Source organism: Merops nubicus, unplaced genomic scaffold (genome assembly GCF_000691845.1).
Source record: "Merops nubicus isolate BGI_N331 unplaced genomic scaffold, ASM69184v1 scaffold7320, whole genome shotgun sequence".
Classification (NCBI taxonomy): Eukaryota; Metazoa; Chordata; class Aves; order Coraciiformes; family Meropidae; genus Merops; species Merops nubicus.
In genome coordinates this window covers 44,102-67,568 of record NW_008582104.1, presented here as the reverse complement: position 1 = coordinate 67,568, position 23,467 = coordinate 44,102, and the positions used below count along the sequence as shown (strand labels likewise).

The 23,467-nt window shown below is 39.3% G+C and overlaps 1 protein-coding gene across 2 annotated transcripts in view; it reads left to right on the top strand.

The window, feature by feature from the left end:
• GRIA4 (glutamate receptor, ionotropic, AMPA 4) overlaps window positions 1-23,467 on the top strand; it is a 97,134-nt gene that overhangs the window by 53,966 nt on the left and 19,701 nt on the right. For both annotated transcript variants that reach the window (XM_008936537.1, XM_008936529.1), the window contains exon 10: window positions 530-777. In XM_008936537.1, the coding sequence (XP_008934785.1) occupies window positions 530-777 (248 nt within the window). The remainder of the gene's footprint in view (window positions 1-529; window positions 778-23,467) is intronic.

The following is a 23,467-nucleotide window of genomic DNA, read 5'->3' as shown; positions in this document are numbered from 1 at the left end:
ATTGGGTGAATTATGGACTCTGGATTATGAAAGTAGAAATCTTGTTTAAGTTATTGTGGTTTTGATGGTGTAAGAAGTGGGTGTTAGAGCTGAGAAATGCTTCAAGATTCAGCTCAGTATTTATGGGAAGATTATCTTGTTTCTCTTTCCCATACAGGTTTATCGTGGATATATATTTAATATATAATTCCTTAAAACACACTTTACAATACCTTGACTGTGTGAACTGCCTCTGTCTAACAGTAAATTCAGGTTTTAGCTTTGCAGTTATTTTATTGTGACTGCTTGAGACCAACTGGACCTGAAAATATTACCCGATTTTATAGTATCGATACTGTTATTTCTTGTTTCTTTTAAAATAATAATGGAATTCAAAGCAAATCCTTATCGAGTGTGATTTTCCAAACGCACCCCATGATTTTCCCCCAGAGTTGTTTAAAAATTAAGTATGATTGGTTTTGTTTTGAACAGTGCCATTCTGAAATGTTGCTACGTTCTTTTGTTCTAACTTCTTTTTAATTTCCTCCAGAGATCAAAAATAGCAGTGTATGAAAAGATGTGGACCTACATGAAATCAGCTGAGCCGTCAGTGTTCACTAGGACTACTGCAGAGGGAGTAGCTCGTGTCCGCAAATCGAAGGGCAAGTTTGCCTTCCTGCTGGAGTCCACCATGAACGAATACATTGAGCAACGAAAGCCGTGTGACACCATGAAAGTGGGAGGAAATCTGGATTCGAAAGGCTATGGCGTAGCCACACCGAAGGGTTCTCCATTAAGGTGGGTGGAATAGTATAACAATATAAAATGTGTTGTTATAGTATTCCACCTTCCCTGATGTCCCTGATATAGCTCTTTTTGTTTTGTGTGTGAACATGGTATGTTATTTTTCTTTTCTTCCATTTCAATTTTTTTTGGTCGACAAAGGTAACTATTTCTAATTGCAACATGGATTTAGCAGCTACAGTTGGCATATCTTTCAAGGCCATATAAAAACCAAACTGGTTGAACACTAGCTACTTGAAGTCAGCCTCAATAAAATGAACATCAGCTATTTTATCTCATCAGCTTCCTTCACCAAATTCAACCCTCTATAGCAGTATTATGCCTACATTATTTGCATCAATAATTGTCTACCTTTTATGTTTTGTTTATTGATCTTGGCTGCTAATTTCTTGAATAAGAAGGTGCTTTTAACAGCTTTTTTCAAATGTCATCACCAGGAGGCAATTAGTCCTCCATTAAAGCAACTTCATCGAAGTACCTCTTGTGAAAGCATCTTCTTATTTAGAAAAAATAAAAGTTTGTGTTTCTAGCATTATGCATTTCAGTACTGCCTTCAAACTCAACAGTATTTTCTTTATCATGGTATCAGATGCATTCAGTCAAGTAGGGTAGTTTTTGATTCAAAGACAGAATATTATTCACTTTTCATTCAAATTGTCAGGGAAACAGAAGTGAAGGTACTAGTTCTGTGTTAAAATTAGCACTATTCGTCATTTTGTTGTTTTTAATGTTTGAGGCAAACAAAACTTGCTTTTTCTGCTGATATACTTGCCAATTTTCCTCAAAGCAAAAGAGCAAGTAGCAGGTAGAGAGAGTGTGGCCTGTGGAGCCTTATAGCAATAGGGCAAATGTCGTAGGGGGTAAATAGGGCAAAAAATAGGAGAGAAGGAATGGCCCACAGGACAGCCAGCACCAAACTTCTCAAATTTGTGCTCATAGTAAGGGATTACAACAGGTTCTAATGAAATAGATTCACAGAGGAGATGAAGTGAGTTGAAGGGAGGAATTGCAAGTGAAGATGGAGCCATAGTCCTGTGCAGGACATAACTAAGGAGGTACCTGTCTACGTCTGTGACTGCAGAGGAGACATCACTATCACTATGCAGATAACTAGACTCACTCATTGCTCACCAGTTTAACCTGCACATAATAACACAAACCTCAATAGCTTTAACTCTATTACACAGTATCATCAGTCATCTCCATCTCCCGCAAGAGAAGATTTGTATTTGCAGGCAAAAATCAGGCCAATTATTTCAGTTATTGAATTAAAAATTTTGGTCCTTTTGAGAGATTCAGTATCTCTCAGGTTTAAAAACTGCCACCTTCACTGTTGAATAAAGGAGTAAGAGAACTTAAGGAGGTGAGAGGGAAAACGACAACAATAAAAATATTAATTATAAAGCAAAACATGTCCAGAACTCATGGGGTTGTTAAAGGTAGAAGGCAGCAGACAACAGGAGAGACTGATTTAGTATCTGCGTGTATTTTGAAAGCACTTATATTTTATTTTATGCTCCTAACAGATTACTGTCTCCTTCTCAGTGTTTCAGAGAACCTAGAAGTGGTAGGCAGCACTGCAGTTTAGTGGAGCTACTTCCCCATAGTAAGGAAGTGCCCATTGCTGACACAGTCATGTTTTAATCTGCCAGAGCTGGGCCAGACTTTTAGGAATCACTTTAGCCGTTGTCATCTGTCCTATATATCCTAGCAGTGGGCTGTTTTCTCTAAGCATGCTTTATGGTGCTCTTTAGTTCCTCTCATGTTTTTCTGCATAGTATCCAACACCAACAAGAGACAGCATGTTATAATGAGCACTAGCAGCCAGTGGAATTTGGTTTGTGTCAAATTTGGGCTTACTTCAGGTTTGTTATGTTGGCTAGATAAATATATCTACGAGTAATGGGGATGAGAGATAAAGTAGTTGGAAGGAAAAGGGCCTAGTCAGACAGTTTAATAAGAACAGAGAGGAAGAGCACAACCATGATTGTAAGGATCAAATGTAAAATCCTGGTTCTCTCCCAGCTAAAGACCAAGCACCACAGTTTGGTCTAACTGGAGTTTGGCAACTATCATTAGGATGATGTGATCAAAGGCATTTAGTTTTTCACACCCTACCTTCAAATGTGTTTTAAATGGGGAAATAGGGAAAATCCTACCTAACCTGAGAATTGGACCAAATCTTCTTTCAAGCTGTTTCGACTGGCTGTCCATGTCCATGCCTTTCCCAAGCCTTTCTTTCACATGTGCTGAGCTGCTTGTTCACCTGCTGCACCCCATTCCTTCTCCAGCCCCAGTGACTCACCTCAGGCAACACATCGGTGCTGCTTACCTGTTAAAAACATTAAGGAACATACTTAATGTTCTGGACAAAATTAAGAACAAGCAATACCTCACATTCATACCACCCCTTCCATGTATGTCTATAGACAGTAGTGCTTACTTAAGAGGAGGAAAGCTTCCTAACCATGTGTTTTTGAACAGAAAAGACTCAATGATAAATTTTAACTGCATGCTTCAATATTTTCTGTATTGTTTGAAATTGTAGGATATGCTGGGTTTGCTATTTTGGCTGCATCCCACATGGTAGTGTTTCTGTTACTGATCAGCTGAGTCATGTAACTTATGCCTGCACAGATAATTGCAAATATTGAACATGCAGTTTGAAATCCATGAAGGGCGGACTAGCAAAACTCATTATATAAATTAATCAAAAGACATAATTTGCTATGGGAGTTATGAATTCCGTATTTTATTTAATAATCATAATTTTCTATTTGAGTTAAGTGTAGACCACAAATTAATTGATGTAGTTCACAAATAAATGCAAGTAGCATATAAATGTTAAACATTCCCACTCTATTCTTGGTCTATTCAGGACTAGGGAAAAATAACACTTTTTTCAAATGAATTATTCATATCAAATTATTCACTAAACTCTTTGAACATGTATTTCACTAGAGGTATTTTAATCTTAATCCTTCCCGTACTTATAGTGATTATAAATCAGGATTTTTTTCATTGAAAAAGTGATAACAGCTGCATAAAATTGATGTGAGTGTTCAGAGAACCAGACCATATATTTTCATGCATATAATACTGACAGAAAGTGGAGTAATCTGTAATCAGATTTCTTCCTATAGCATAGGACTAGAAATGGTTCCCTGCCGTCACATCATGGGGCTCATGTTCATTACAGAGCACATACCCATCACGTTGCTCGTGTAGATGAAATCCACTGGTCAGAGACTGGACCAGGGATTGGTCTCTCTGTTGCTCATGGCTGTACACATGAGTAGGGTAGTGGATTTTAATTTGAAATTTTTCTTTATTGGGTTCTATACTACACTCCTGCAGTGTTCAACCAGTACCTATTGGCTAATTGGAATGATTTATTCTCAGTGCTGGTGCAGTATTAAGATTCATGCATATCACTGGATGGAGGAGAAGGGGAAATACTTGATGTGTGGTTTTTTTATGCCCACTGCATTACACATCATGTATGTCTCCTTCCTTCCTTCCCAGTGATATTAAGTTCTGTATAATACTATAAAAAACTGACATGTTTGAGAAGGATGTGGGATTGAGGGCAAAGGCTCTCGTCACAACAAAGACTGAGTTTCTCTCATGGCACTACCCAGCTGCTCTTAGTTTCCTCCTACCACGGTAGGTATCCTTCCAAAACTACTGTGTAGTAAGCAGTATGTATTAATGAGTTTTTTTCTTCAAAGGTGGTGTTTTCAAAGGTGGTTAAGAGAGTGCTGCTTGTCTGCTTAGCAAGACCTGCCTTTGCAAATGTGTTGTCATTAGAAGATGTTCTCATGGCCAGACTTCTGGCCATTGTGGTTCAACCCTGGCTCATCTGCCTTGCCACTTAAATAATCTGTGTTTCTGGAGAGCAACAGCTGGAGATGTTGTACTACACAAATTCTATGCTTTGCATGCCTCTGCTTTTCTGTTTTAGATATGTAGGCATCATAAACTATTTTGAATAGCGATGAACATGAAAGAGCACTCTAAGAGGTAACAAAAAAGGAAGCAGGGACAATATTATTTAAAGGTACACTAAAATATTTTTCGACTTTTTGTACCTTGAAGCTCTTTGATGCAAAGATGGATGACAGCTTGAGCTAAAAAATGAGGAGTTGTTGTCATTGTTTCTGTGACTATTTTAAGGACATTTGGCTGTCCTGTCCTGCAGCTGACAGTATGCAACATGAATGAGTGAAACCTGCTCAGGTCTTGAGTATCTGGTGAGATGCATTGAGTCCAATCAGACGAGAGTGGCAAGTTTCAATCTAGCCAAATAATAAACAACTGTTGTGAACAGATGTGTGGTTGTATTTTAGAGACTGGTGATGGTTGTTCACCAGCCTAATGAAATCCAGAGTTATATGAAGTTCCTGCTGTTGCAATTGTGGTTAATGTTTATAGATACAAATCTGGGATTCTATGTTTTGTCGTTCAAGTCTCTATCCTTTTTATGTAGTAAAGAAATAACTCGTCTGACTTTAGGAGGAATTTTGCAGAGGAAGGCAAAAAGGTCCAGGTGGTGATATCTGCTGGTTCCTTGCAGTGTGACAGCTGTTGTCATGAGCTGACTCTTCACGTGAAGGTGTCAGTTCCTTGTCCATTCTTTACTGTGTTTGTATTGGCATGAGGTGGGAAATGAGGGAAGAGATCAGTGAAGCAGGTGATGTACATGTATTTTTTCTGATCATTCTAGCAACTTGTGGAAAGTGCAAAGTGCAACATGAGTGAAGCTGTGGGTTATAGTTTCCATCTCTTGCAAGGGAGGAGTACCCAAGAGAGTGTTTGGGGTGCCAAAGGCATCCATCCCAGTGATGCCCTGTCAACATTGTATGGATTCTTCTGGTTTATATAAGTGTGCAATACCTGAAAGAGATTCGCCCCAGAAGTGAGGGGTCTGGGATGGAGGGAACTTCTTATTGATGGAACGTGTGAGTTTATGTTAGTCAGGTAAAGGTCTATTATGAAAGGAGTCTTTGTATGCATGGGCTTTATAAACTATCATCTTGATCTCAGTGACTTTATCTAGTCCTGGTTTTCCTGAGGTAAATCTCTAAAATTGCCATTCTTTCATTGCTTAGTTTCAATGTAGTACTACAGCTGCCAATGTTACCTCTACTTTTCAAGTATACATCCAGTGTGGTCCCCTAGTTCGACATGTAATGTTGAAGGAAAACTTATTCTGGTAATGCATGCTCATTCATACAAAATTTTGGCAGGTCTTACATAGATGAGATATTTCCTATTCTTTTTTTGTTAGATGTGTTTTCATTGACCTGAAACAAACTTTGGAAAATGTGGGCAAATCTGATAGTATAATTTTTTCCAATGGGACTATTAAACTTTTTTTATCAAGTTCTGCCCTTGCTGTTTTTGGAGACCAGAGTGTAAAGAGCTTATTGTTGAATTCCCAGCTTATAATTCACTGTTATATTTGTTTGTTGTAGACTTTATATTATTTTGTTATATATCCCAGTTCTCTTTTTATCCTGGTTTTGTAGATCAGTGATAATTCAGGCAGATAATTCACAACAAGCTCTGTGGGACATGAATCAGAGTCATTAGACAATAGTGACCTATAAGGATAGATAATATTTCCATCAAAATTTCTTGCAGTCTCTGGTTTCTTATGATTTCTGTAAAATTGGATTTGAGTGTACAAAAATGGATATGATATTCACAGATTACCTCTGAGTAAGAGGAAGAAAAAATGTTTAACAACTCAAATTACTTAGAGGCAATTTTTTTTTACTACAGAGGGCTTCTTCCACTAATGTTTTTCAAACGTTTTGTAGTGTAGAATTCCATGAATCTTGGCAAAAATAGACTTCTTCCTTGAGAGAAGCTTCCTTGTGCAAGTTGTGTTGCATCATAAAGTAAGCATTTTCCTGGCATACTCTTCAATGTACCCTATATTGTTCAGTTTTCAAAGGACTTCATAGTTTTTATTTTTGAATTGATGTCGCTGTTGGAGCTATTCTAGCTTGTAATGTTTTTGTGCATCTGGGCTTCATCGTTTCGTCAGTGGTGTGTTCCTGGTCCTGTTTCTAGACAGCTACAGAAACAGGCAAAGGTCATGTATGCTTGGGTCACCATGGCGAGGTCTGTGCCCTGTGTGTGGTTTGACATTGCTCTGGCAATTCAGAGAGAAGAATGGGCATCTCCTCTGCTGGCTAGCTGTCCTCCAGCTGGCAACACTGGCTTTCAGAGACTTCCCCAGATCGTTCTGGAGACAACCAACCTTCACAGTGAGGAGAGAGGCAGAGGAAGCAGGTTCGATTGTTCTTTTCATGTTTCTCTTCTGCCAGAAGGGCTGGTCTTGCCCTTCATCAAAGTGCTACCCACAGAGGCACTCACTTCAGCAAAGCACTGTAGAAGCCAGAAACTGCTGTTATTTATGCTTGATGTAGAAAAGATACAGAGAAAACTGGTGAATAATGGAGGTTTGAGGATGAAAATGAGTGATGTGAAATTACTGGGTTTGGTCTCTGTTCTTTTAAAGCAAAGGGTGGTGGAGCATACAAAAATCCCAGTGTAATTATGGGATAGTCTGTTGATATTTGCAAGAACAGGTTTTTCATCAGGAATTTCACTTAGAGAGATATTACAAGGTCATTTCTTTCTGTGGTACAAAATGATTTGAAAGCTAGAATGCGATCTGTAACATTTTATGCATATTGTAAACATTATCCTGTTTGACTGATAGTGTAGATCATACTGTATGACTTTGCATAATATTCTTCCCTTCACTGTAGGCGTAACAAGGCTTGAATTACCACCCCATTACCCATTCAGTGTCAGAGCCTGTAGCCTTGATATTTCTTTAGCAGGTCAGATCCTTCAGAGCTTGTTGCATTTTCTGTCAACTAAAAATAACATTTACTACATAAAAAGGCAGAGAGTGCGCCACTGCTAAGAAAGGAATGTAAAAGTCAGGGGTTAAAAGAAGATCGGTGAAGAGAGACCCTGGCAATGAATGTTAGCAAATTGTTCTTTCAGCTGGGCCTGGGAGGCATACTTAGTTTCGGTTACCTGGATTGTTTCTGTCTAAAAACAGAATATCTGTTTTAAAAGCAAAAATAGAGCCTTGAGAACAGAAATCAGAATCCCAACCTACTCTGCTGCCCAGTGATGTCTAATGAATTAATTTTATAATTTTTATTCAAGATAATGGTCTTCCCTTATCTTACAAAAAGAGTGCCACAACAAAATAGGAAAATGTAATGGTCGCTAATGAGCTCTGTTGTAAGATGTATGAGCAAATGTATGTAAGCAAAATCTCCTACTTGGAAGAGTGTTGCCCTTTCTTGCAATTTTTATGCACAAAGGTAGGAATTTGTACTAAACCTGACTTAAGTTACCAAACTGCAGTAAAGAGCATTGCTATTGAGAGAGTTTCTGATATTCGTTTCTTTACAAGAAGACAACTCGTTAGTGTCCATGATGCTGCACTTACTGAATTTTCTCTGTCCTGGCAAAAAAAAACAAAAAAAAAGCCACATCACTATATCTTTCAAATACTTCAATGAGCCATCTCTGATCTACCTTGCCCCACGGATCCTATTTCTTCTTTGCCACTTGCATGAAATTTTCACCTTCAGACCTTCATAACTGAGTAAAGCTCTCCATTGGCTGGAGGAGAGAGCAAAAGTCACAGGAATTTTTTCTCTTGCCATTTCTGTTTTCCTACACTCCAAATAACACTAGAAGCAAGTGATGGAAGGCAAAGCTCTTCCAAGAAGCTCAGCTCCCATTTTGGTCCACAGTCACATTATGGTACCTCGCCACTAATATTTAGCTGCTCCTTACCCCAGGTAAAGTCCAAGGGTTTTAGTGAACAGTTGTGAAACAGGGTGTGAAACTCCTAAGTAGTTGTGAAAGGATAGAGAATGGAACCAGCAACAGAAGTATTGCCTTGAAAGGTAATGTTTAATCTAAACATTGCAATGTCAATAACTATTTTAAAATTAGCAGTGTAATCAGTATCAAAAGAGAAACTATAATTCTGTCTCTTCAGCTTTAGCATTGGCTTCACAGCACAATGAGACTTTTTTTTTTCCTGTGTTTTCTTTTTTTACAAGATATTTATACAAGAGCTTTGTCCTTCTGATATTAGTGGTTACTGAAGGTGAAAATTCTGTGCTGTCATATAGAAGCATTGTTTGGACACTCCCTGGTAGTCAGCATCAGGACAAGTTTTATAATAGGCTTGTTTTCTACAGTTGGAAGGAAATCAAGATAACAACAACAACCAAAAAATCAGTTCTGTTTTAGTTTGTCTGTGTCAGAAGTATTTGAATGCAAAAAGAGTGCAAGCTTCATGTTAATAATTCTGTCCAAATGAGATTTTTCAGGCTGTTGAATTCTCTGTCAGGTAAAAACAGGTACATATTCAAGTATAACCAATGAACTTGCCTAAAATTATCAGTGAAGATCAGAATGTCTCAAATACTGATACCATTGCTGTGCAAGTCTGACTGAGTTTCTGGATGTTTACCAAGGTTTGATAAACATGATTTCCCAGAGGGTGCCAGTGGGATGTAAAAGGGTTATCGTTATTTCAAATCTATAGATTTTCCACGGAACAAACTCTACTTCTTGGCACTTAGAAATAAATTTCTCCTGCCCTTTTCCCTGCCATTTTCCCAGTCCTTCATAAAGCAGCTCAGCAGAGAGCAAGATGCAGCCCATTATATTTTAACAATGCAACTCGTTATTATTTCTCTCTTTTCTTTTCATGACAACTCTCTGGCTGTTTAGGTGTCAATTCCCAGGAAACTGCTGGGCTTCAGAATATGTATTCATTAAGGGTACAAGCCAGTTACCCTTTGAAGCTGATGGTACAATTCCTGCCAAGTAAAAGGCCTATCCTACTAAGATAATAATTGTCCAGGTAAACTGTGGGTGGACTAAAGCAAGGGAGCAGGCCACTGAAAGACATCTCAACAGCTCATAACAATAACTCTCTGTGGAACTGACATTTGGGGAACAAATAGCACCTGAAAAACAGTTTGCGATTAATCTGTGTGGTAGCTGCAAAGCAGCCTGCTCCCAATTGACATTAAGTACTAGATGGACTCCAGAGGGACACAAAATGGCCATTTAGTCTTTACACAGCCTTGGCTCTTGTGAGAAATCCCAATCCAAAAGTAGTGAAATACTTTTATTCTTCCTCATGGTTTCTTTGAGCTGAGAACAGTATTTTAGACTGGTGCACTGTGCAACAAAGTAGGAATTATGGAGGGAATGAACATCCTAGAATGGAAGGTGAAAAGATATTGCCAATTAAAAAGCACAAAACAAGATTCCAGAGTTTTAATATATAATCTAAGGTATTCAGTGTCTTGGCACAACATCTCTAAAATGCAGCTATTTCCAACATCAGCAAGATATTCCCAAGGCGCTCAGGTTCCAAGTAAAAACGTCCTTATGTGCCACTGCACAATACAAGTTTTTAAAATTGCATGATAAAGAATGGACTTGTGGTTGATCAATAATTATTTCTCTGAACTGGCCTACCTTGTGTGTGGTAGGAAGTAGAGTCAAAACTACTGTTCTTTTTCTCAACCATGTCTAGATACCGTTTACTCAAGTCTCTGTATTTTTATAGCTAGAAGCCTTATTCCCATTTTCTGCCTTCCTTCCTCTGCTTCCCATTCCAATTAAGTCACTGAATAAGATCTTAAATCAAACCTGAAAAAGTATTTACCTCCAATTTATCCATATATTTCAGCAAATCACATGATGCTGAATAATGCTGTGTGCTCTTTTGTTGAGTGAAACTCTCTTCTAACAGCTTTTGGCAGGATTGGCAGTTTGCTGTAATCAAAGTTTGACTGCAATTTTCCCTGCACTTTTCTAAAGCCAAATGTCAACTGAAGCAAAGTGGACCAAGCCTGACCTGATACACATATTTTATTGTTACTCTTCAGTTATTTCTTTCTACTCTAAAAGAACACACAGAACGAATAATCTGCCTCCAGGACCTAGGGAAAACAGAGTTGTTTGGGGTTGGTTTGTTTGTTTGTTTGTTTGTTTAATATTTTTTTCCCTTTCCCATATGGGCAGGCATAGCATCTGTACACAGGAAGATCCAGATCCGTTGCGTTTTCCATTACTAGCAGCAGGGATGAAAGAGGCCTGCAGGTGAGAGCAGCCCCAACATCTGGCAGCCCATCTGTTACTCCAGAATAGGCTTTCTCTGTACATAATTACACATTAGGCTCATTCCAATCTGTGGCTTATATGGTTCCATTTAGTGCAGCCAAAATTTGCAACTGTGTCTTAAAGGAGGCTTTTACATTTAGAATGAGACCTTTGGCTTCCTTGGTACAGATGTAGGCACCTGATTTTGCGCACAGCAGTGTGGAAATTCTTTTTATTAGCATTTTACACTGTCATTTGTGTGGTTCAGATGTATTTTGGATCTCAAAACTCTGAGACTACAGAAAAACTCCTCAGACCTGGCTGGAATCCTGCGAGTTATTTCCTACAGAATATCTTTACTTTTTATGGTTAAGTCAAATCACCCAAATTTCAGGTGCCTAAATGCAAACATTACTAGGCAATTTGTCAAATTTTTACATTTACAGGAAAAATTTTGAATTTCAGCATTTCCACAAAAGCTTTTTACTGATGCAGCATGAAACAGTAAGAGCCAGAATAGGGCTGATACTCATTTCTTCACTGTTTTTCATTGAAAAGATGATCTCTTTGTGTGTGGAAAGCTGTGAGACCAGCCCACATTCAGATGCTCTGCACTTTCTAAGATTCATCTCCTCAGATTTTAATCAATTATGATACTATTTTGATTATATTCTACACCTGCTAATGATATTTTTTCCTTTAAATTCACATGAAGAAATGACAATTAGTTCTGCTTGTGCAGAATTTAAATAATGTGAACTCATCCTATGAAGTGCAGTTGAAAGTGAACAGAAAGATATCACAGTTTCTTGAGAATTTACAATTTTTTTTCTGTCACAGTTAAATAAGCAGGCTGCTACTTTTGGCATTTCTTTTAGATAGTCAGCAATTATCCAAGGCAGTTTCCAATTAGAGTGCTTTTAGTTCATCCAATTTATAGGCCACAAGAGAAGATATTGTGGCAACAAATAAAAATTGCAGACATTCAGACTGCATCTGTAATACTGCATTCTTTTTTTGGCCTCTTAATTCAAGAAGAACATCAATAAATGGAAGCAATTTCAGTGGAAGGCAATGAAGATGGTGCTGGATCTGGAGCACCTGCCCTGTGAGGAGGAGCTGGTCTTGTTCAGCCTGGAGTAGAGATGGCTTTAGGGGGGACCTAAAAGCAGCCCACAGCGCCTATGGGGAAGTCTTCAAGGAGGTAGAGCCAGGCTCTTCCCAGAAGGTCAGGGTGGAGAGACAACAGACAGCAGGCAGAAACTCAAAAAGGAGAAGTTCAGACTGGGTGTGAAGAGGAACATTTTCTGCTGGCTGCCTAAAGACAGTCTTACGATGACACTGGTTGCCCGGGGAGGTTGTGCAGTCTCCATCCTTGGAGATTTTCAAAACCTGACTGGATGAAGTCCTGAACAGCTTGGTCTGACCTCAGGGCTGACTCTTGTGTGAGCAGGAGATTGGACCAGACAGCTCCTGAGATGTATTCTAGACTTCACTATGCTGTGGTCTTTTTTTTGGCAGTTACAGGTACGAAAAGGACATCTTCAGCCATCACATTCAGTCTCCTGGAACTACAGGAGTACTTGGAAAGTTGTAGGAGCTTATGGAGAGGGATGTTTAAGTGTTCTACATACTAGGTCTTCTCCCCGACTTACAAGCTTACAAAAGCTGCTCCTGCCTACTAGGCTGTAGCTATGATTTCTGTAAATCAAAAGTAAATCTAATTGTTCTCATATAAATCTCATTGTCTTGCTGGAAAAACAAAAGCAAGTTAGAGTATCTGAACTTGGTGAAATAAGTGTCAGTGCTTCATATCTCTGCTTTGCCAGGGAAAAGGGAGCCTTTAACTTCCCAAGCAGCCTTATATAGCTGCTGGGTGACTGACAGCATGGGCCTTTGTGGACCCCTAGAGTGGTGTCAAAAGGTGGAGGAGTTTTTTATTACAGGGGTCAGACCACACAGATTGTCTGTCTCTGACTTTTGGCAGGGTGTGTGGAAAACTTACGTTAAAGATGGCGAATGTGCATAGAAGTTTGAGCTTAGTCTGTCTCTAGAAGTGATTTCCATTGGGAGGCCAGGAGGATGAATTCTCTATGAGCGCTTGCCTGAAAAAGCCCAAAGATTTTGGAGTGGCAGTGAAGTGTGGTTGACTGAAGCCATGTCATACTCATGAGCTTAACTATGATCCTGTCTCAATTTCCTTGGGGTCTTGGAGGAGGTCATTGCACTTTCTCACTTCAGTTTCACCTTTGCAAGTTGAGGGTAATGACAACTGCCTGTCGACTTCAGAGAGACAGTGAAGATTAATAACTTAGTGTTTATTGTGCTGTGAATACTTAAAGTCCATTTCTTCTTCAGATGTTTGTACAATTATTTCAAATCCATGGAGCTATGTGTCTCAGAACAAACCCCACACTAGATTTCCAAGTGTCTTTGAGCAAAGAAAGTGTTTTGGAGACAAAACAATAAGGAAAAATGTAACTTCAACTAGTTGTTTCTTGAACAGTCTATGGCTATGACAACAAGTTGTTCTGTGTTGCCTTTAGAAAGCAATAGCAGAAATCTCCATCACCAGTGGACTCTACTTCCTCTAGCCTTTTCTATTAGAAGTGGCATGTGGGCATGTGATCAGGACAACAGCAATTACAGTAATTGCATTTCCATATATACTGCAGAGAACTGTTAGTCCTTTCCGTACCTTGTTTTCTCTCTAGCCTGGCTGCTTGTATTTGGAACATGACGAACATGAGTTGTAGCGTATTGAGGCAGCTGTGCTCGGTCTGACCGGTGTGAGTGCTGGTGTATTTGCGTTTGCTGCTATGTACGTGGATGTACCGATGGTGATAACATTCTGCAGCTGGTTGCCAGAGGAATTGGATTGCCCTTGTCTGATAATTTCACCTGATCTTGGACTGATGTTCATCTGGCTTGAGGGCATTTTAATTATCAGCACACTGGCTATTGGACCGACCATCTCGTCTGATTGCTGGCACCATTTAAGTTTGTCTCAGCCTGTCAGATATTCCTCATTAACTTCTGTGATAATATTCAAACAGAAAGTCCTAGGAACTCTTCCAGCTAATCCCCACTTTGGCTGCTGACCAAATAAGGCTTTATATGACACAACTGTAATTGCTTCATTTGTATGGTATTGATCTGCCATTAGGCCCAACACAAGACAGAATTCCACTAAGGCTCAAGTTATGCAGTATTATTTATTTGCATTGCAGTTGCAGCTAGAGTTCCCACCTGGGGAATGGACCCCCTGTTTTTTCTGTCTGTGCTTGTAATTAAAATAATGAACTTCAAAGTGGTTGCATTATAATTAGACCAAAGCTTAAGAAACTATCTCTTAGAGGGAATCTTTCAATTTATTGCCTTCCTTCTAATCCTTCTTTATGAAAAACATCAGTATGGAGTCACAAAGAAGCATGCAGAGTGACAGAATTTTATCTTGCCTCTTCTCAGTCTAAGTTTAGATCTGATAGCAGTGTATCAGATGTGCAAGTCTTCTGAATTAGTGGTCTGTTTCTGGCAACAGTAAAAATCAAGCATTCATCCTGATTTCTCAGTGTTGCGAACAGCTTTTGACATAGTGGCCATGTTACATTAATAACTTTGTGGCCATTGATGTCAGTTAACGAATTCCCTCAGAAGCAAACTGCAGTTTTGCCCTGTAGCTTTCCCATGTGGAGTTGATTTCCTTACACTTTCAGTACCACAGAGTATGCTGATGGTATTTGGCTTTGCACTCATTTCATGCTTCAATCTGATTAAGGTGAGACTTGGACTTGATGGCTGAAAACTCACACCAGACAGGCAAAAGATTGGTGCTCACTGGAAACAGCACCTAAAATAATGAGTTTGTTTGTAAAATAACATTTCTTCTACTCTAAATCTACCCTCTTTTAGTTCAAAACCACTACGCCTCATCGCTATCTTTCCTGTAGGCCCCCTTCAAGTACTGAAAAACCACAAGAAGATGTCCCTGGAGCCTTCTCTTCTCCAGGGTGAACAACCCCAACTCTCTCAGCCTTTCTTCATAGGAGAGGTGCTCCAGTCCTCTGATCATTGTTGTGGCCCTCCTATAGACCCAGTCCAACATGTTCACATCCTTGTGCCGAGGACTCCAGAGCTGGGATGCAGTAATCTAGGTGAGGTCTCACCAGAGGGGAGCTGAAGGGCAGAATCCCCTCCCTCAGCCTGCTGACCACGCTTCTTTTCATGCATTCAACTGAACCTGGCTACTCCGTGAATTCCTGAGAACAACAATAGCAGTAAGTTCATTTTGTGTTCCATTTGCAGCTCCTGAGAAGGTGACAGAAGTTTTGTTGTTTTTTTTCTTCTCTTGCCATGGCTCTTGCCACAGGCACCTATAATTCTGTCACCCTGAGAGTGGTTAAATGCAACTCGTTTTGTATAACTCTTCTCTGAAGACATGTCAGAAGTATTAACTAGGACAGAGGACTTCTGTCACAATTTATGGAGAAATTTAAGCTGTTGGTGAGGTGATTTCAGAAAAATACATGCAGAGATGTTCAGTTGAGCATCCTTACTTGTAGGAGTCACTCTGTTGTGACTCCTGATGTTTTTACCGTTTCTTAATCTTAAACTGACTACTTAAACTAATCAGCTGCTGTTATGATGTCTTGCTGCTTGCAAGGAGAAAAATTCAGCAATGTATCATAAGGAGTAGAATAACAGAAGATCATGTCAAATATAGTTTCCCTTACCTGTCTTATCATTATATGTTCATAAAGAGTAAGATTTAGCCTGGCATAAATGAAAAATTGGAGAAGTCTCATAGTGAAATCTCTTCAAATATTGCCATATTTGACCCAGTCTCCAAAAATGCCAGATATGTTCAATACTGCATTAAGATCTTGGGTTTATTGTATTAGTTGCCCTTCTACCCACTGAACAGAATACACATTTGTATAGAACATTGAGACATGGAGCTGGTTAGGAACAAAAAACTTTATTTTTGTAGTGAGTCCAACAGGATATTGACTCTCCATGATTTGTAGCAAGAGTCAGCAATGAATCTTGACTGGTTTTGGAGGTCACAGTAACATTTCTTCTGGGGATAGGTGATTCAGCCTAGGGCTGGGTCTTCCTGTGGATAAAAGCTGTGAAATGCTCAGCCAAAGGTACCGTATTTCTGCCACTGCTGGGTCATGTTGAATGGAGTGAAAAATTAGAAGCTGCTGAAACAGCTGCCACCTGCTTTGTACAGGAGGATTTTTATGTAAACTCTTCCTCTGTGTAGGGTAGCCAGAGTTTGTGATCTTAGTAGGCTATCTAGGAATCCATCAGTGACATCAAATGGATTGATATAGATATAATGAAGGAGCAGTGTTTTAAGTTATAAGGAGCCACGCCCTATTTATATTCAGTAAGCACTGAATTACATCCAAAACAGTTACATTTCTTCTAGCCTCATTCTGAGTGAAAATAACCACTCCATGACATTTAAAAGGATAAACTTACAACGGGTTACAAATATGGCTAAGACATGTAAAAGAAAATTTAAACCTACTGGCCAACAACAGTAATGATGAATAATGTTTTCAATCCTGTTAAAATTGAGTCATCCATTTGAAAAACAAATGGATCATTTCTGCAGACAGTAAACTGCAGAGTTTGGGTTTTCTTTCGGATAGAGTGACTTAAGGAGTGTCAGTGATGTGTGCCCAGGTGACATAACATAGTATCATTTAAAGAGACCTGAACTAATGCACTATAGGTAGGAGAGGGGAGGGACAGCATGAGATGTAGAAGAGCTTCACTGTTGTGGCCCCCACCACAAGCTATTACTCCTTGTTTTTTAGATAACCAAAGACTGATGTAACTTCTGCCTGGCACTGAACTGTGTCCTGTGCCCTGCCACAAAACTTTTACCTGCCTGTGCCAATGCTATCATTTTTATCTCAGTTAGGGCACTCTAAATTTAGGAGTTGCTGAAGAGGCAGGGGAAGGAGCATCCAAGCACCCTGCTGCAACAAAGCTATGAGCTGAGATCTGCTTTGCCATAGGTGTAAAAAGTCAAAAAGCTTTCTGCAATCCATGCCAGAGGTGAAACTTGCCTCATCTGAAAGCATTAAGGATTTTGGGGGCATGTATTTAAAAATGTTCATTTTACACATTTCAAATATTAACATAGTATTGTAAGTGCTTTCAGCAATACAAAATGTATAAAAACTGCAAAGGGCTCAGGATTCCTAATATTTCTGAGGTAAGAAAGAGTTTTGAGGCAGATGGCAGTGGGCTAAGCTTACCCTCAGAGCAATTCCCACAGTGTGGAGACTGTTACACTGGTGCTTAGACACTTGAAAAATTCTACTCAAGCCTTTAAAACATGTATTTTGAGTTGCAGGTGTTGGACTGCAGCAGCCTATTGGCATAATCCTGCTTATGCTGCAATCAGCAAGAAAAATTGTGCTTTGAAAAGTGATGCTGCTCAATGAGAACAGGAATAGGTAGTTGTTAGCAAAAATTAAAATAGCTCAGAGTCAGGAGAAACTAGTGTTTCTGTTGCTACTAAAGACTATATGCTGAACCAATATGAACAGTTACTCTAGGGACAATTTTATGTGTTTTGTAGTTACAGCAAAGCTTTGTATAAAGCAGACAAGCTGAGTTGCCTTCCCAGGTCAACCACTGTTGTTTTTACAGAAGCAAAATATATATTTAATTGCTTGTGCCAAGAAGTGTTTGCATGCTGTAATTGGAATATCTTGCTGCAAAACAGCTTTCAATTTATATAAATTTTTTAAAGTACAGTCATCAGAACTCTAGCTGGTGTAAATTGTCAGAACTTCTTTGAATTCAAAGTAGCTATTGCAATTTTTAGCAGCAGTGGGTCTCCCATTAATTGGAACTCCTGCTGATCCTCAAGGTGTCAGTTTGGCTCCGTATTTGTTTACAAAGCTCAGTTCAAGTAACTAAGCTGCACACTTAGGATATAGTTACAAACAGTAAATACTCAGTGCCCCTGGAAATGAACCATCTTATTTCGATGGCCAAATGAAGAGCGTTACTTTAATTAGCCACAATTGAAGCACATCTGAGTGCTGCTTCAAATTTCCCGTCTCTAAATAAAGAATAACGATATGTTATGCTCTTGTAAAGCTACTTGGTTCTTAATGTTTGTACAATATTTTGAGATGTTGTTGTGGGAGAGGTATTTTAAATGCCATTGGTCAGGGTATTTTTAAATAACATTTGTAAATGGTATTAACTTCTAATTCAGCACACAACCCACCCATGGCTTTTTTGCAAGACTTTTGGCTTTCTACAGGACAGTCAGTTTCTCAGGGGTATGTGGATTTTGCAAGATGGAATTCCAGAGGCACCCACTATCGTGGTGGATGCTCAGCAGGACCTGGACAGTCAGCTGAGATGGCTGGTCACATCCTTTCTCTGATAAGCATGTATATAGCAGTGGAAGAATTTAGCAGGAAGGCCTGAAAGACCCACTGCAGAAGATGTAGCATTGTTGTGAAGACTCACAACTTGAATATTAGTTCATTTAATGTAAATGGTGGGCAAGCTATCAGAGCAAGTGCTAAGGACTCTATTTTGTTTAAATTATTAGGTGCATGTGAAAATGTCTTGATATGTGGCGTGCTTCAGTATTTGAATACCATTTTTTTCGTACAAATAGCATTACAGCATGCAAACCTTTATAAATCCTTGTACAAAAATTATTCCTATAACTCTCTGAATGTGTTTAAAAAAAAATTATTTCAAAGTTGGCCCTTTGTCATTAAAATTTACGTTGTTTTTCTTATAAATGTACTCTTGCATTATCTCGTTTTAAATATTTGCAGTATTGATCCTTCAAGCCTTCTGCGTGTAGAATGATGTAAGCTTTGGCTACATCCTCCTCGTTAACAGTGTGCTTGATTCATCCCTAATTTATTAAACATATTCAGCCAGTGCCATGCAGCTTTATACTTAATTTCTCTTGATGAATGTCAAACACCCTTAAACTGTGTTGGATTTGTGTCATGTTACAATCTGCCATCAGCGCTTTTCAAAATATGGTTAAAATAAACAGCTCAGAAGATGGGCAGGTTTTAATTTTTTGCTTGGTAAGGTCACATTTTAATTTTTCCCATTTAAAATCATTTCAATGGATTATATGAGCAAGCTATAAATATGCACCTGCTTGTGTTTCACTGTGTATGTCTGAGACAGATCCTCAGCTAATCCAGGAAGCACTAGGTTGTGTGGCGAGGGGAGGTTCTCAGGCAGCTGTGCCCTCCCCTTCCCAAGCCACCTGGGCAGGACACAAATTAGATCATGAGAGAATAAATGTGATTCACATCACTCAAATAAGGTCACTGAGCTCAGCTTCACCAGGCTCTCTCTCTGCCTTGTCCTGAGGAAGGACCCCTTCCAGCCTTGCACTAGGAGTGCCAAGGGGCTTGTCTGAGAGATGTCTGCATCAGCAGGCAGAGCCATCCAAAGTGCAAGGAAAAAATATTACCTTTGAGTTGCTTGAGATGCATCATCAAGTGCTGACATGTCATGGGTTGTGATACTGTGGTTTTGGGAAAGCTTGTTTCTTCAGTAAACTGCTGCTGCAGATGCAGCGCTGCATCCATGGCTTCACTTCCCATTGTGCAGTAGTTCACTGATCCCCACTTCTTTCCAGCTGCTGGTTGTCTAGGAGTATATATACGACAAACTTACATGTCAATGTAGTAATGGATTTTACTGGAATAAAAAGCAAATCCCTGTATTTTCCCAGTTGGTCCAAACCTCGCGTGTGATCTGCTGATGGTGCTTTGATCATTTAGTATTCAGGTACTCTTGGTTTAAGTTTGCTGTACATTCAGAGAACCCAAGGTTAAACAGAGGTGACATGTCTCTGCACGATGTGAATTCTAAGTGACTGAGCAATTTCTGAGGCTTTCAGATCCTTGTGGGAAGGACTGGTGAGAAGCCTTTTTGAGAGTCAGGGTCGCTGCTTCTGCCTCAGTAACTGCAGTGGTGGCACCAGTGGTTCCAGGATGATAGGCTCTGCAATATGGCTGCAGTTTAAACAAAGCTGTCTCTGTGTATGTAGTCTCACTCGTGAGTCATGTTATTTTTGCACATCCTGCTTGCTCATTATTTCAAGTGAACAACATCCCCAACACTAAGCAGTGAAACAACAGTGCCGCCGTCTGTAAAGATAACAGCAGAATTTCACCAAGAATCTGCCTAGGATTCAAGGAAGTCATTTGCTCTCTAACATGCCAGTTACACAGAATTTATGAGATGAAGTTCAGGAAAGGAATTCAGGAAAATGTCAAAGCTGTTTAAACAGCTAGGACATTTAAGTTTGCCTGGCAAAATTCTACTGGTTGCCTAAAAGATTGCTATTAAATGTTCCCAGCAGAGATCCTGCTTTTGTTCTAATGAGTACTTAGAGACTTGTCTGTGCCTTTTATGCTATTTAGTATTTAAAAACAGGTACTCTGATGCCTGATTTCATGGCGTTTTCCTTGGCTACATGTGCTAAGGCCAAGGACGAGTCCTCTAAATTGCATTCGTGGATGGTGCTGAGCAGTGCTGATATGTGGTGCTTTCCACCATCCCACATACCACTGTGCATCCAGAGATTTAGGGAGCTGAAAGACTAAAACAAAAGCAGCTGTGGCTGAGACTGTGGATACTCATTCACGTCTAATCAGACTGGATAGAGCCTTTCCCACCTATTGCATGTATTCAGGCTCTGAACATTAAGCTGTTGAAAACAGGCTTGATCTTACCACACAGGATGCATTTCATGGTTTACTTTCTGGTTTCTAAAAGATGCTGAGTTCCTGTGCTGAAACAGGTGCTCAGAGTGTTTCTTTAGGCAGAATTTGGTGTCCCTTCCCATGCTGTTCCCCTATGGCTGTCTCAGATTTCTAGCAGTACTCATGATGTTGGCTGCTGTGGTCCTTCGCCTGGGTCTTTGTCTTATTCCTTCATGGTGCAAAGACCTTTGTGTGTCTCTATCAGCCTTAGAAATGTCCCTCTTGTGGTTGAGCTTGTAATTGCTAGGTACCACATTGTTGTATGCCACAGTGTTCAGGTAATTTGTTGAATGCCTGGCTCACTGCTCCATACAGACTGAAGTCCAATGGATGCGTCGTCTGTTAACTATTGTTGTGGAAGTCAAAGTAGACTTCTCTGCCAGCTTCCCTGGGCTTTGGGCAAGCACCCTAATGATTTTCTTTCTTTTAGGTAGCAGATGAGGTATCTCTGTCTGAAATCATAGATGTTATTTTGCAAGGGTCTGGGCAGTGCCACTGTCATCTGCCTGTGCAGTTCTAGCTTCTGCTAACTGTGAAATATGTATCTGTAGTTGGCACAAGTAGGTTCTTTTAAGTGACACTGATTAACATTTGAAACTACTTATTACTTTTTATTTATGGGGAGATGGAAAGTGCCTTTAAATGAATGTAGTTTAAATGAGTAAGAATTATTTCATTCTCATCAGGTTTTTCATACTGTAATTCTATCAGCAGCTTAAAAAAAGCTGTGATCCCACATTGAAATCACTGTCTATGTTCTCTGTTGTAAAGTGAGGCATCACTGCAACACAGCTTTGGCTGAAATGGCTTGACTATCTCATGCAAGGAATCCATTTTCTTCTGAGTAATGGAAAAGGCAGGATTCTGCAGTGACAGCAAGGATTAAGAGTCAAAAAAATTAAAGCATTTGCCTGCTTTCTACTATTAAGCCCTTAGTCTTGCAAAGATTTCAGTTCCTGTATTGAGGAACATGTTCTTCAGTGGGAGTTTTGACTAAGTGTGGCATTGAGGATACAGTGCTATGATGAAAGAGCAATTTCTGCCACAGATACTCAAGTTTCAAAATGCCTTCCTCTGTGGCAGAATGAAGCTCTGTCTAGGATGGGTATGGTGATCTAGCATGGCTCCGAGGTATATAATTTTCAGTGTAGTCATCATTGCACCTACCAGGATCTCATTTACAACGTTTCTGTGGGAGACACAGCAGTGTTGAGCAAAGATTCTCTGTGTTTTGCTGACCAGAAGGAAACCATTTATTTCCACATGTTGAGGTGGACCTGGATAACAAAGCAACAGAGAAAGCAGTGTGAAACTAACCTGGTTTTACATGGCCTACTAGACATGATGAGGACCATAATCTGTTATATTTATAAACAACACAGTTTAATTTCAGAGCAATGATTAAAACTCAAATCCACATTTACTTCTTCATCCTTTTTATTTCCATTTCTCTATTGTGCTGTGAAACTGTCTGTGGATATGGCTAATAACCCAGCTAAATAACCCTCTCATGAATGGGTTTCATTTATTTATTGCTCTAGGATTACTATCAACCAGCTGCAGCTTCTCTAAATGACTGTGGGAAATTTTTCCATGATAATCTTTAATGCTTGGAAAGATAAATTCGATCATCTGGCAAGTGAGAAAGCACTTCACCTTCAATGTGGAGATTAAACATGAAAACTTATATTATTTGTAAAAAAAAAGAAAAAAAAAAAAAACTTGTTGGTTTTTATTCATTTTAGACTACCTAGATAAAAAGTCAGAGCAGACATTTAACTTGAAAAGCTTGAAAAAAAAAGTTTAAAGTTATCAGGTAACATCTTCCCCCAAGATATGGAAAATATTGAAAAAACAGCTTTCTATGGATTTTAGCATAAGGACTTGGTCTAATTCAATGAGCTTTAGTGTTCATACTTGAGAGACTACAACTTTGAGGAAATAGTATGAAGATGCTTTTACAGATATACTGATTGATAGGGCTTCCCATCTGCTTTAAAATAAGACTGCTTTAAAAATATTCCTTGAGATATATTACATTTTTCGCAGGAGTGATCACTCCAGCCTGCATCTGTAGCACTGTGAAAGCAGCTGTTTATGTTATTGCTACCCAGTGTGACAATTAGACACAGCAGCATTAAATGGGACCTTGATTGGTGAAGAGAGAAATTTTGACATTGACTTTGCAGACAGCAGACTCAAGCTATATGTCTAACCCATTTTTGGAATAAGCCATGCTGCTCAAGGTCAAAGAAGTAGTGTTTCTAGGATCATCTTTCACCTATGGCTCAATCCCAATGTCCTCACAAAGGTAAAATTTACATTTAGTGTACTGGAAATTAGTCTGTTAAAATGGCAGAGCTGGCCACACAGTTACCTTTCTGAATGGGCCAAACAGGCCAAAAGCGTAGGCTTTGTAGCTAAAAGCTGAGTAGGAAAAAATCTGAAGTAAACATGACTGGTTCAAAAGCAATTTCTTCTAAGAACAAAAGGGACAAATGAACAATTCCATTCCAATTTTGCAATTGCTCTCCTCCCTCTGGATTGTGAACCATAATTAGAGCACTTAAACAAAATCACATTTGTCAGCCTGGCTGCTGAATTCCCCTTAAAGCTTCATCCACAAAGACCAGTCTGTTATCACTCCCACTACAGCCTTCAGTTCTCATTTTCACTTTCAGGGACAAACAAGCAATTACTTTATCTGTATGAAA